At 38.3% G+C, this 13,884-nt stretch overlaps 1 protein-coding gene across 1 annotated transcript; it reads left to right on the forward strand.

Moving 5' to 3' along the window:
• Positions 1 to 285: 285 nt before the first annotated feature.
• On the forward strand, positions 286 to 5,991 carry LOC148026844 (acid beta-fructofuranosidase 3, vacuolar-like). Its single transcript, XM_087691382.1, has 6 exons — positions 286 to 998; positions 2,572 to 3,437; positions 4,349 to 4,510; positions 4,818 to 5,047; positions 5,462 to 5,552; positions 5,723 to 5,991. The coding sequence occupies exons 1-6, from the start codon at positions 407 to 409 to the stop codon at positions 5,906 to 5,908; spliced, it is 2,127 nt and encodes a 708-aa protein (XP_087547508.1). The 5' UTR covers positions 286 to 406; the 3' UTR covers positions 5,909 to 5,991.
• The last annotated feature ends 7,893 nt before the right edge of the window (positions 5,992 to 13,884 follow it).

A 13,884-nucleotide genomic window follows, 5' to 3' on the forward strand; every position in this document is an offset into this window, starting at 1 on the left:
CCCCGACCCATGTGTCATGTGTAGGTTTTTGTGTGGCAATTTGCTAAGGGCTTGGATAGGCATGGGGAGCAAGTAATTGGGTGGGATGTCTTTGTCTGAGTGTGAGCTATCATGGTGCCGTGCCATCGGGCCCTCTCACAAAAGCGGTGCATATTCCAACAAGGTTACAAGATGATGTAGGTAAGCCAATATATTGCACATGCAGATGCAAGACACCCATATTAATCAAAGAGAGAAAAAAGGCAGGGGAGGAGAGTAGAACGAGACTTGAATGGAGAGAGGGGGGGAGACATGATCCTCGTGCAATGACCTTTTGCTTTTTGTAAGGAAAGGGCAAGCTACACTCACTAGTCACTACACTACAATATAGAATTGGGTTGATGAGGTTTTGGGCGAGGGCTGTCTCATGGCAAGCAAAGGCGGGTCTCTCCTCGACTATGGGGGAGGGGTGGCTGGTGAGGAGAGTGAATTGGGGACTGAGAGAGAAGCTGTGCAGGGAGTCCTGAGGAAGAAGGAGAAGGAGAAGAAGAAGGCTAGCCTGCTTGTAGGCTCTTCAGCTGTTATTTTGCTCTTAGCTGCCGCTGCCGCCGCTGGAGTATTTGCTTATTCTTCTGCTTCTTCTTCTTCTTCTTCTTCTTCGTCTTCGTCTTCGCCATATTCATCATCATCTTATCCTGATACGTATATCTTGCTCGCCCAAAGGGGTCTCAGCATTCAGCCTGTCTTAAACCTGATTAGCGCCGCCTCTCAGAGATTAGCGAAGAGATTAAGCATCCTGCGAGATGGAGAGCAGGCGACGCCTTCATATTCTTCATCGCCAGCTACCCATTCGCCTGGGGATGATGACGTGGAGCCCAGCGATTGGTCCTACACGCCCAAGAGCAAGGAGCCCACGGAGTTCGACATGCAAGTGCGGGAGGATTCGCCGTGGAACGAGTCCGCCCAGCTCGCCCTTCGCACTGCCTTCCACTTCCAGCCCCGCCTCCACTGGATGAACGGTAATTATTAGCTTAATAAGTTACGTGATGCCTGCGCATATTTCCTAATTCGTGCATTTATACACAGATTATATATCCGTTCACTATTTCAATATACATTTGCTAGTAATTATTCTTCGGGTTTTGGTGTTATTATTTCCATATACATTTTTCTGTGTTTTGGTTTTCAATCATATTCATCTACCTTTGCCACTAAAAGGAATGGCATTTGTAGGGCAATTTGCAATTCACTAAGGTCCGATAACATGCCCCCCCCCCGCCCCCCCCCAAAAACACACACACACACACACACACACACTCTCTCTCTCTCTCTCTCTCTCTCTCTCTCTCTCTCTATCAGATGTCTCCGAAGAGACTCTCTCTATCTCTCTCTCTCTCTCTCTCTCTCTCTCTCTGCGTAGTTAGTTTTGTATTACGATTGTTTGTTTATTTCTCAATTACCTTGAAACAACTCAATTCAATGGGGAATAACATGAACCTACATATGTTTGTTTATTTGTGTGCTTGCTTATTTATTATCAAGTCTTAGAGCTAGGACATGCCTAGGCAAATTCTACTTCCATAAGTATATGTAGTTAATTTTAATAAAGCATGGATGGCTTACTTAGGGCCAGGTCCATTCAACCTATCTAAGTTTATATAGTCAAGTTTATCAAAGTATGGCTCAACTATTGGACTTGTAGTCCTAAAATCATGGGACTCTAGTGAGTAGAACAAGTATCACAAAAAATAGTGATAGTAGGAAGACTCCAAGTCTTCACATGTGGCAACATGTGACCATCTCTCTCTCTCTCCCTCCCCCTCTCTCTCTCTCTCTCTCTCTCGTTTTGAAAATGTTTTTCAATTGTTTACTTCTTTTTTTGATCATTAGCTCTACTTTCTTTTTTTGTGCTATACTGCCCCCTCCTCACTAAGTAATAGAACTTAAGCGCGGTGGGGCTCTTAACCATACTTAACTTTTGTGTCATCACTTTTGGAGTTTGGAAGGAACTAGTTAGAGTTGAAATGACATGGTGGTCATTCGTTGGAAGGTATTGTGGCATTCTCTCTCCTCAAATCACCTTTCTCTCACCTATCTCTCTCCTCTAAATGGGTGCACAGAGCTTGTCTCTCTACGTTGGTGGTGATGGGGTCGAGGTTAACTTTTGAATTGCGTGGTTGCGATACCGTTACTCTCGCTCCTACACACCAAACTCAATGGACATGGTCATGGTGCAGCTCTTAATTTGCATATTTTTGAAAATAAATGAGAAAGCTTGGACAAAACCAGGGATACAAAGTAAGGGTACAATGAGACATTGGCTTGTTGCTCTAAGAGGTTGACAATAAATGTATAGAGACAACCTAGTCCAAAGCATAGAGGCTTGTTAGTTTGCATTGATTATGCACCATCCGAAGCACTAACTTCTTGAGTGTTGATATTCTCTACATGGGGGTGGCGGCCATGCTCAGATCCAGACGGTAAGCCCTTCCGGACCATGACCTTTGAGCTCACTCTCATGGATATATCACATGCAATTCCTTGGGCTAACATGCGCTGAGAGGGCTGATAGTGATCACCGTGCTGCCGCAGCTCCGCTGTACTACAAAGGATGGTATCATCTCTTCTACCAGTACAACCCCAGCGAGGCCTACTGGGGGCTAATATCATGGGGACACGCGGTGTCAAGGGACTTGATACATTGGTTATACTTGGAGATAGCGATGGAGCCGGACCACTGGTACGACTACAATGGAGTGTGGACGGGGTCGGCGACGATACTGGAGGATGGGACGCCGGGGGTCATTTACACGGGCTCCACGCGGGAGTCGGTGCAGCTCCAGAACGTCGCCTTCCCGTCGGACGCCTCGGACCCCTTGCTCCGCAATTGGACGAAGGTGAGTCAAAACCCGGTTTTGGCGCCACCAGCCGGTATCAACTACACCGACTTCCGGGACCCCACCACCGGCTGGCGGGGCGCCGACGGCCTGTGGACCATCACCATCGGCTCCCAGATAAACGACTCCGGTGTCGCCCTCCTCTACCGAAGCCCCGACTTCGTCACCTGGTCCCCCCTCGGCCTCGACCACCTGCTCCACCGCGTCAACGCCACCGGCATGTGGGAGTGCGTCGACTTCTACCCCATCCTCGCATCCGGTCACCCCGCCGGCCTCGACACGTCATCCTATGGCCCCGGCGTCAAGCACGTCATCAAGGCTAGCATGGATGACAGTCGCATCGACTATTACACCATTGGCTCCTACGACCCCTCCACCTTCACCTTCACCCCCGATGACCCCTCCCTTGACCTTACCTATGGCTTCCGTTATGATTATGGGCGTTTCTACGCTTCCAAGACGTTTTTCGACCCCGTCCAACAACGACGCATCCTCTTTGGCTGGATCAATGAGTCTGACACCCGCCAAGACGACGTTATCAAGGGCTGGGCTGGACTCCAGGTAAGCTCCTCGGGAGTCGGTGTCATAATGCTCATAAGTAGCTCCTACTGTTTTAATTGGATCATACTCATCTCACAAAGGTAAGCTCTTCAATGCGATTGATCCTCATAAGTAGCTCCTATTGTCTTAATTTGATCGTACTCATCACAAAGGTAAGCTCTTGAGTGTCATTAATCCTCATAAATAGCTCCTGTTGTTTCAATTGGATCATACTAGTGTGATGGGTGAGTAGCTCCTGTTCTTTCAATTGGAACATACTATTGTGATGGGTGGGCTCAGAGGTTCACTATCTCTAAACAAGTCCACTAACCACTATTTTCCCGTTTACCTTCACGTGAGTTACCTTACAACAATAAGCTTAGCAGTTACCCTTGCCAATTGGAGGGTTCATTTCTCATGCATTTCTTAATGGCACCCATTATGTCCTATAATAGACCATTGCATTGCAAGTGCATTGTTTTGAAGTGTCGGTAATGCTATGCTCATGTTACAACATGAAGGCAAATGTTAGTGTGTTTGCATGCCATAATGTGTGAGGGCTAGATGATAGGCCAGGCGAGTTGAAAGTTCATTAATACACTTCAATCCATTGGTGAGCTCACCACTTGTGCAAACTAGGGAGAGAGCTTATGTTCATCAAACACTATTTCCATTACAACTTCTACAATCTTATACATAGATTATACATATTGAACAAGCCATAATCTTATGTTTGATATTTAAATAAATTGATTATTTAAAGCTCTTGATAGTAGAAAGGGCACTAGTCCTCATGCTTGCATTAGGTAAATGCTAAAAGGGAGCCTCCATATAAGATAAAGAATCAATGGAGATACTTTAAATTGAGTTCAAGAATCCTTTCTCATGTGATATATCAATTTTATAATGTTCTCTTTTCATTTTCATGATAGACAATTCCAAGGCAAGTTTGGTTCGATAATGGTACTCAAGTAAACCTTAAGCAATGGCCTGTGGAAGAGATTACTAGTCTTCGAATCGACAATATCACATTTCAAGATATCACACTACAAAGTGAATCTGTGCTCCAAGTTGAAGGGGCAACAGGCTCACAGGTGAATGCTAACTCCGAAATTGAAAATCAAGAACTTTTTATGATGCGAACACGAATTGCATGTGTAGTTAGTATATACACATTGAGTCTTGATGACCCAACACTCAATTTGATTGATTTGATGTAGTTAACTTCAGGGGTTGGCACAACTATACGAATATTTAGGGCTTGTCACCACAAAAAGGGCATTAAATTTAGTGCAATACAATATTTTATATCTACGATCAATCTTTACTTGTTCACATAGGAAGAGACTAAGTTTGATGTTTTTCGTATGCACTAATGTATTTCTTATATCTGGTGATCAGTGGGACATCAACTTAGTGTTTGCAAATCCATTGCAAGAGCTTGACATGGATAGTTCAAGTAATGCTACCCTTCACAATAGTGCATTGGGACCATTTGGAATTTATGTTTTATCAAGTGAAGATCTTCAAGAGCGAACTGGTGTTTACTTTTACCTAAGTCCAACTGAAGACAATGGAGGCACAAAAATCTTAAATTCATGGACAATTATAATGTGCAATGACCTAAGCAGGTATATCTAATAGACATGATTGCCTCATCCAAACATGCTTACACAATATGTATGAGATGTTTTGCATGAGGAAAACCATGTTTTGTGCGTGTGTGTCTAGGTATGTGTGTTGTAATGCATGCATGCATAAATGTATGTATATATGATGCAAGTATATATGCAGGCATGTTTTTGTGTGTGCATATGTATGCATGTTGATATGTGTGTTTACATATATGCAAGTATGTATGTGTCTTTGTATGTGCGTTTGAATGTATGTAGGTGTTTATTTATGAATATTGGTTAACATTTACCTTTTGAAACTTCAATGATGAATATAGTAGATCATTCAAAGGTCAAGATGCAATGACATTCTCACATTGGCAAATTTAATCTTTGGCTTTATTACACATTGTCAAATTTTTATGTATGTAGTTCATCACTAGCATCGAATGTTGACAATGGAGTACATGGAGGCCAAGTCATTGTACTAGATGAAGAAAATGAACTCTCTCTTCGCATTCTTGTAAGTTTAGAAGTTTTTTGCCTATCTTATATCTTAAACACCAAATTTTCACTAAAAATAGCTTTTAGCTTTGTGGAATACATGTTAATGTGAGGTAGTGTGCTTTACATTCAAGATTCACAAATCTAGTTACCATTTTGTTGGTGGAAAACTAATATGCATGTTGATAGGTTGATCATTCAATTATTGAATCATTTGCCCAAGGTGGAAGGACAGTTGCCTCATCGCGAGTATACCCAACCATGGCATTGAACAATGCATCACATTTATTCCTATTCAACAATGGAACCACCAACATTTTGTTAAAAGAGTTTGAAGCATGGAGGCTTACAAACATTGACCTAAGAGATTATTAGTTGGTTTGATGCCCCTTATTAAAGTGAGCCAATTTTGACAACATCAAATATTTTTTAATTTATTCTTACTACCCCATCCAACATCTTTATCAAATGACTCACCTTGAATCCTACAATATATGAATTCGAATTTATAAAGACAAAACTCATTTGTTCCAATTCATATGTAGCCCAACTTAGGGTTTTGTTGAAATTATAAGTAGGTTCTTTATTATCTTTCCAATAGTGACAATCAAGTCATGACAAAAAATTATGAACAATATAACAACGTACATATCAAGATTATAAAGTCAACTTGCCTTGCAACATAGTATGTAATGAAAAATACAAATGAAAAATGGAAGAAAATTTAATAGTCTTCCTCACATGAAAAGAAATATAATAACCTATTTTAAGGGTTTATATAATCTTGGATTCCCATTAGACAAATTTAAGGTTATCCAATACACATGTTAATTGGTTTTCATATGGTTCAAGCCACATAAACAATGAAAGTTATCTTGAAACTTATAAGCTTGTAAAGGGCTAAAGGGAAAAACTATATTGGGAAATATTTTTATAGTAACAAAAATCAAAAGGTCCAATAACATGACAAGAATGAAAGATTTATATTGCAACTTACATCATGTGTTGAAAGCTAGCATTCACACAATTTCTTGTACCATTATAGAAAGTAGTGTTTTATTTTTTTAAGGACCATGACATACATTTCTTTTAGCTTCTTGATGTATTTGAGGAAATTCCTAGTCTCTATGATGTTGTCCATAGTTATAAATCTTATCATTTAGTTATGATTATAAAAACAACAATAATATTCTCCAAGGGGATTTCTTGGATTAACATTTTTAGAAAGAGGTGTTAAAGCTTCCAAATATTTACTACTTTGAACTAATATTTTGATCCTTGGCTCATATAATGGGCATGTCTCTAAATAGGTATAGCAAGGAAAGTCCATTGGTAGTTTATCTGTGATATCAAAATTACCTTAATAACTAGTTTTGAGAGTGCATAACCTTGGGGACAAAGGACGCTTACTTGAAACTATAAAGTTGCACTTAGTTCATAGAGAGTGGCAATTAGTGTCATGGTCTCAAGGACCAATACTCTACCACACCATTCCCTAAAGCAACTTGATCATAGGTTCTATTGTGAATCTAGCATATCAAACTAATGTTTCTAAGAACTTTCAAAGTTACCCAATTGGCAGGTCCACCCATCCATAAGGTGTATCCATTCAGAAAGCACCCACCCACTTTTCATCCAACACACATGAAGTAATCTTTAGTTTTCTAACCAATCATGCTACCACATTGTGAAATATACTAAATCATCTTTCTCTAAGGGGGTCACTCATAAATATACAACTATAGCACTTGGATTCAAAAGAAGGGATTTTTAAAACACCAAATTTATACAATTTGAACATACAAAAGGGTACCATATTAAAGGGGTCATTTACAGATTGCATAGAAAAGGGGCATGTTTTATTTTGGAATATTTACAAATAAGGGTATTTTTAGATAGGCCTGGAATGCATGTGATATAAAGGATTTACATATAGATAACACATTGAGATTAGTCTATTAAATAGGGTACAAGCTCTTTAGGCACACAAAAAAAACAAGGAAAATATTCAATTCAAAGCAACTTTGATTTTCCTTAAGTCTAATTCCTTTGTTTTATTGCTCCCCATAGAGATGGGGAGCTAGATTTTTGACTCACTTTTTGAGTTTGACTAAACATAGAGCCTAATTAACCCATATCTAGAATTTGGTCTTCCAACCCCTTAAGACATCATAATCTATCATACATCCACTCCAAATTCTAGGTAAAATCGTGGGATTTAATAGCCAAATTCCCATTGGCTTTCCATGTGCCATAAAGGCAAATACATCACTTACATAGGCCTTTTCACCACTTGATTTTCGACCAATATTTAGGCTAGCTCATGCCTCGACTAGCAGCATGGAGGAGGGCCTTGGACAATAAGCACATTGCATTATGGTGTATACTCTTCAAGTTCATCCATAATCTTTAGAATAAGCAAAGGGTTTTCCTCACAAGGAATCTTCTTTATTGCTATAAGGAGAAATCAAGGAACAACCAATCCAAGTTACAATAAATAATCCTTTCAATGTTTTGCTTCAAGATAATACAATTCTTTCAATCCATTTGTTTTACTTCAAGAAATTTTCTTTAAGGTAATACAAACCCATAATCCAACCAAGTCACAATGCATCCTTCAAGGAATGAGTTTCATTTAAGAATAACAACATTGCCTAGTCATGTAGAAGTGAATGCATTGTTTAGCATTGATCTCAAAAGGAATGAGTTTTATTAAGAACAACAACATTGCCTAGTCATGTAGAAGTGAATGCATTGTTTAGTATTGATCTCAATTGACCCCATCTAGAAGGTCTTAGACTAGCCCCTAATGTAGTCTTTAAACAAGGTATTTTGTTTGAAATTTGGCTTAAGCAATGAACTTGGGGGACTCCTAGTTAGCATGCTTCCAAGGTTTGTTTGCTTTCATTTAAGGACTTTAATGATTCAAGAGCTAGAATTTTCTTTTAGATTTATGTGATCAATGTAAAGAGGTTTATGATACATGGTTCTATTCCCTAATATTGGTTAGATTAATAATCAACTTAGAGTTCCCAATTGTTTAGGCCTGTTGAATGTGTTGTAAAGAAGGTGAATTCTTTAATCAATCCTTGGTCTAGAATATTCATACCCCCAAGGTTTAGTTTTTGATGAGGTGCTTTTCTTGATGGAGTTGAGGTTATTGGTGTCCCTTGATAGGGTCCATAAGTACTTTTGGGCCTTACTTAAGTTACCTTATCTAACCTCCTTACTAGCCATCACTAGGGAGCAATCAATCCCTTTGTAAGGAATTTAGTTAAGGCTTATTGTGGTTATATTATCCTAAGATCTTTCTAGGATTACTAGTGCTGCATGTTTTAAGCTCCATTTTACCCATGCTTCATGACCTTGATCCATAATTCCTCTCCTCTCCTCTTGGTAGAACTTGGTTTATCCTAGTGTCTTTAGTCTAACCCCACTATCCTTTAGGTCACTAATTGAATAATTTCTTAACAATGCCCCCTCCCTTTCTTCCCCTTACATGAAGTCCTCATAAGTTGAACACAATCCATTCCTTGATTTAATCCATACACATAAATTCATTCAATCTATACACATAATTCCCTTCTATTTGAGGTATGATTTACATTGAATGGACATCCATTATTTGCATTCACTTAGGTATTCATGCATACGTACTATCTGTTTCATATGCCATGGTTGATTCCATAGCCTTTCTTATCATTTGTACATGGTTTCCCAACCCATTCACACATATGCCATGATGTCTTAGAACACACTACTAATATTCTGCAATCCATTACTAGACTCGATTGATTTTGAAGTTACCAATGGTACTTGTAGATGGACCCATGATGATTTTGTTGGAAAGTGTGGTAGCTAAAACCTAAGTGCAACTTTGTCCAGATCCCTAGTGATCCATCATTGCAAACCTTGCCTCTTATGCACCCCACAAAAAGCTCCTTCTCATGAAATCTACACCCATGTAGTCACTAAGAAGACTAGGCCAAAGGGAACGAGTATGGCATAAAAATGAAACTAATTAGGGACAGTTTATACTAGTATTTAGACTTGATTTCAAAGGAAAAGGGGATAGAAAAGTGAGACAAAAGAGGGCCTAAAATGAGGAGAAGTAGAGGACACATATGGTGGTGGAGATGGGGTGGAAGATGGCCAAAATGAAGGTGGAAGTGCATTCCATGCGGAGGAGTGGATAGGCACCTCATAGGCACATAGGGAGAGGGGTATGAGCAACCCAAATAGAAGTAGACAATAGTCATGTGAGAGGAGAGCTTGATCATGGAAGAGGGGAGCAGTTGGTTAAGAAGCCTCTCTTTCTCTCTCTCTCTCTTTTCACACACACCCCTTAAAGACATGTCAACATATTTCAATATTTTTGGAAGCATTAGTAATAATAAACCAAAAGATCCAAAACTAGCTTGGCGACATGACACTCTCAATTATGAGAAAAGTGTCTCGTGAGAAATTTTAATGCAAAATCCATAATAAATTTCAAGTTGGATATAGGCAATGGAAGAGTCAGTTGGAAGCCAAAGTGCAAGAAAAAAAAGTTTTGGAGCAAGAAAAAGTAGATGATGACATGTTAAGCTTCACTGATGGCTTTCCCTTTCCCTCCTCTTGAAGTTTCACACATGTAGTAATTGTCAAGTTGGAGTTTGTAAGTAAGTGACCATTCTTTGTGATGTTAGTGAATATTTGGGATTCCCATTGGATTCTTCTAATCGTTTATGATGTTAAAACTCTAAGTAAGGACTAAAAATGAAATAAAATGTATAATTTGCACATGTAATATGTGGAAAGTGTAAATAAATAGAACGAAGATTCATATTTGCTTGTTTTTGTAATTATTTATTAATGACCAAGAGTTTGAGAGGTTGTGCCACTTTATCTATAGGGTTTGGGTGAGGGTGGTGGAATTTATGTTTGTGATGTTACATGTGTTTAGACAGGAACTGCTAGGTACTTTGATCCTCAAGCCATACAGAGAATGCTTGTGTGAATAAACATTGTGACAATCCAACTGCTAATAACTGTCTACTACTTGTGTGATGGCTTGTTCCCAAATATATTGGGTGTCCAAATAGCTTAGATTTAGGACAAGAAATTGTAGCTAGCTAAAAGCAATATCATTTTTCCTTTGTTATGTTAGTTTCTCATGGTTGTAGGGGGTAGCATTTAGGATTTCGAGGCTTGAGTGTGCTGTAGGTGTGCCAAAGAGAGCCATTGCCATCCTTGTTTTAGGTCCCAAAAGGTGGTCAATTTATACTTTTCATAAGGGAAAATGGTTGAAGGGGGATGTCCCATGTGAAGAGATAGGGATGAATGGTAAGTGGCAAGTATACGAATAGTTAGAACCCTCATTTTCCATCCCCTTCACATGATTTAGTTGCTTGGTGACTTGACTAATTTTAATCCACTCCTTTTAACTAAGAAACTTTCTCTTCTTCTCGTGCATGAAATTGACCCAATTTGTGGATTCAAAAATATGTAAATTTCCTAAATTTCACATGTAAACTATTTTGTAAGGGGTCTTTCACATGTTCCATCCCATCGACACTAAAAAACAATGTTCCCAAGTAAGAGAAAATGGACCTTTCACATTGTATAACTATGAATTTCAATAGATTTGAGGATAATTTTATTGAAGAAATTAATAATGATAAGGAAAAATAATTAATTATATTGTGAGGATTTATTAATGGTAATAAGTGAAAAACCTTATAGCTTGTCAAGTTGTGGGTTTTAGCTTTTAAAATGGTGATCCATAACCTTTGCTAGATATTCATGCGATCCTTTATAAGACATCATGATTTGGATAGCATTGTTCGTGAGACTACAGGTTTAGTGAATAAAAAAGCAAGAAAAAGACATCCGTACAAGTATTTTGAATATGCACTTGTAGGTTCCTTAAATATTATATTTACAAGATTTTTAGGGAGTAGAATTGGACTATCAAAATAGTTTGAATATCCACTATTAAGTTCTAATAACTTAATGAGAAGTTTGGAAGGATTGAAATATATGCAAGGACTTATCTTAAGTGGTACAAGTTATCCAAATCCAAAAACGTTAAAAAGTGATGTGTTTTACAAAAAGTAGTATTTTTAGCTATTTTGAGAGGATTTTCACAGTTTTTCGAATGACTATATTCAAAGCTCATATGATAAAGCTATGGCCAAAACAAGTTGCAGCTAGACTCAGGGCCTGCATAAAGATAAAGACATGGAAACGCAAAAAGAAAGGCATAAATGGCCAAATCCTATGCTTTTAGCATGAAAATCAAGGCAATGAACTTCTATATAAGTGAGTTGATATACAATCATAGCTGAAGATTGAAGTATTCACCTATGTCTAGGGTTCCTTCAGTCTGGGAAGGATCTGAGACATGAACATTGAAGACTCCTTATTACTAGTCTTGTAATTTGCCATAAATTTGGTTGCAAACCACTTTAGTGGCTTAGATCCCATTTCACTATATTTGAAATAACATGTACATATGATATCGAAATTGGATGAAACTTTAACAATATTATAAGATAGTAGATTGAAAGGTTTAGAACAAGTTTCAAGTGAAAATTCATTTTCTACAACAGTTGGATTTTCAAAAGCGCATACAAAGGTCAAAACAAGACTCATCAATGTGATTTGAAGCTCTTGAAAAGTTGGTAGTTTTTTTCTAATTGCAATTCTCTTAATGGGATTGTGTGATGTATATATCAAAGTACTTTTCATGAAAGTTTCAGCTTGATTCTTTTTTTGAGAAAGTTTTGATTAGAAGCACTAAAAATTTTTACTTTTCTGTAAAAATGGTCTCATAGGTGGACTTAGAAATATACACTTTCTAACTTGTTTTAACTAAGAAAAGATTAACATTCTGGTAACTCAACTACCACTACACATATTCTAGTAGCTCAATTTATAGTTGTGGATATTACATGTACAATAGGCTTCTCATACGAAAGTTATTCACATTGCTTTCTCATGTAAAATTACAAACCCATGTATTGAGCAACTTATTGAGAACAACATCATCTCCATTATAAAAAGGCTTGTAAAACCAATTTTGAATTTTTAAAGCCAACATAAAATATGAATTTCCACCAATCAAGGATGGGTGTTGAGAGTGGAAAAAGACTGAATTTTTGACTGATTTTTATTGTTTTTGAGGTCTGAATGGTTGATTTTTGATGGATTTAGAGTGATGTGTGGTTGTTAATGGAAGTGTTTGAGAGTGTTTTGGATGATATTGATTATGTTTTGGAAGCTCATGATGATTCTTAGTAGAAATATGAGGCTCTGTGATGTTATGATAGGTTCTGTTGAGGTTGTGATTGGTTCTGATACTTTTTGTTGTATAGCTTCTGTTTTGTTCTGATTTTCTTTTGTATGAAGCATGGATTGATGATTGATGGAGGTTGAAATATTTTGGAAGCTTATTGAATAGTTTTTGATAGTTTGGAATGGTTTTAGTATGAGTTACGAGGATTTGTTGTTCTCTAATGACCTTCTGTTACCCTCTGTAAACCTTCTGTAGAGCCTTTGTCTCTGTTTTGTCTCTGCTCTGCTCCTGTTCTATTGAGTGAAAGAGAAGGTTCTAAAACCTTCTAAGGTCCCCCCTTCTTAAGCCTTGTTCCTACTCATCCTTCCCCCTCACTTAAACCGCGGGATCATTGCCACTATTCCCTTCAAATTGAGGGCTACCGAATTCCTAGCAAAGCTATGGAGTTCCTTGCAAGGTTCACTCTTTGAGGAATGAGGACGACGACGCGATCGAAGTACGAAAGTGGGAGCTGCGAAAGGGGAAAAGAAGCCAACCGAATCAAGTGGAACTGTTAATGTCTCAACTCCTGCAGATCAAAATTAGGTTTTCCTAAGACCCGAGATTTATGGTAAATTATAAGTTCGAAAAGATAGTTTAAATGCATTAGAACTTGGGACAGAAAAATTCTCTTGTTCTTCCAGGAAGGTAAGACTTACATACTAGGGCAAGGACATCCAAGTGGACCCAATGCACAGCAACATTTAGGAGTTAGATAGGTAAACTATCTAGGGGAAAATTCCTATGAAGACCTAGTTGATGCCAAGGTCGTTGGAAAGGACGGAGCACCAGTCCATAACTCGAAAAGCATGAGTTGAATTGGCATTCGACTATGTAGATTCTTATTGCTTATAAGCAAAGACAAACTTAGGGAAAACCCCAATTTCTAAGGTATTGGATCTTGCGGGTTGCAATCGACCTAAGGAAGAATGCTAAGGGTATTTAGAAAAGGAACTTCACCTTAACAAGAATGTTGTACAAACCACCAAACTTGTCTATGTTTGAAACAATAGGACAATGTTAGCCTTGATCA

The sequence above is a fragment of the Lygodium microphyllum genome, chromosome 13 (assembly GCF_053477565.2).
Source record: "Lygodium microphyllum isolate KBCC chromosome 13, Lygodium_microphyllum_v1.1.10, whole genome shotgun sequence".
In the NCBI taxonomy this organism is placed as follows: domain Eukaryota; kingdom Viridiplantae; phylum Streptophyta; class Polypodiopsida; order Schizaeales; family Lygodiaceae; genus Lygodium; species Lygodium microphyllum.

Excerpts from the sequence above, each read along its gene's own strand:
- LOC148026844 (XM_087691382.1), top strand. The coding sequence starts at position 407 with ATGGCAAGCAAAGGCGGGTCTCTCCTCGACTATGGGGGAGGGGTGGCT. Across the intron at positions 999-2,571 it reads CCGCCTCCACTGGATGAACG|CTCCGCTGTACTACAAAGGA; the intron begins GTAATTATTAGC and ends GTGCTGCCGCAG. Across the intron at positions 3,438-4,348 it reads AGGGCTGGGCTGGACTCCAG|ACAATTCCAAGGCAAGTTTG; the intron begins GTAAGCTCCTCG and ends TTTTCATGATAG.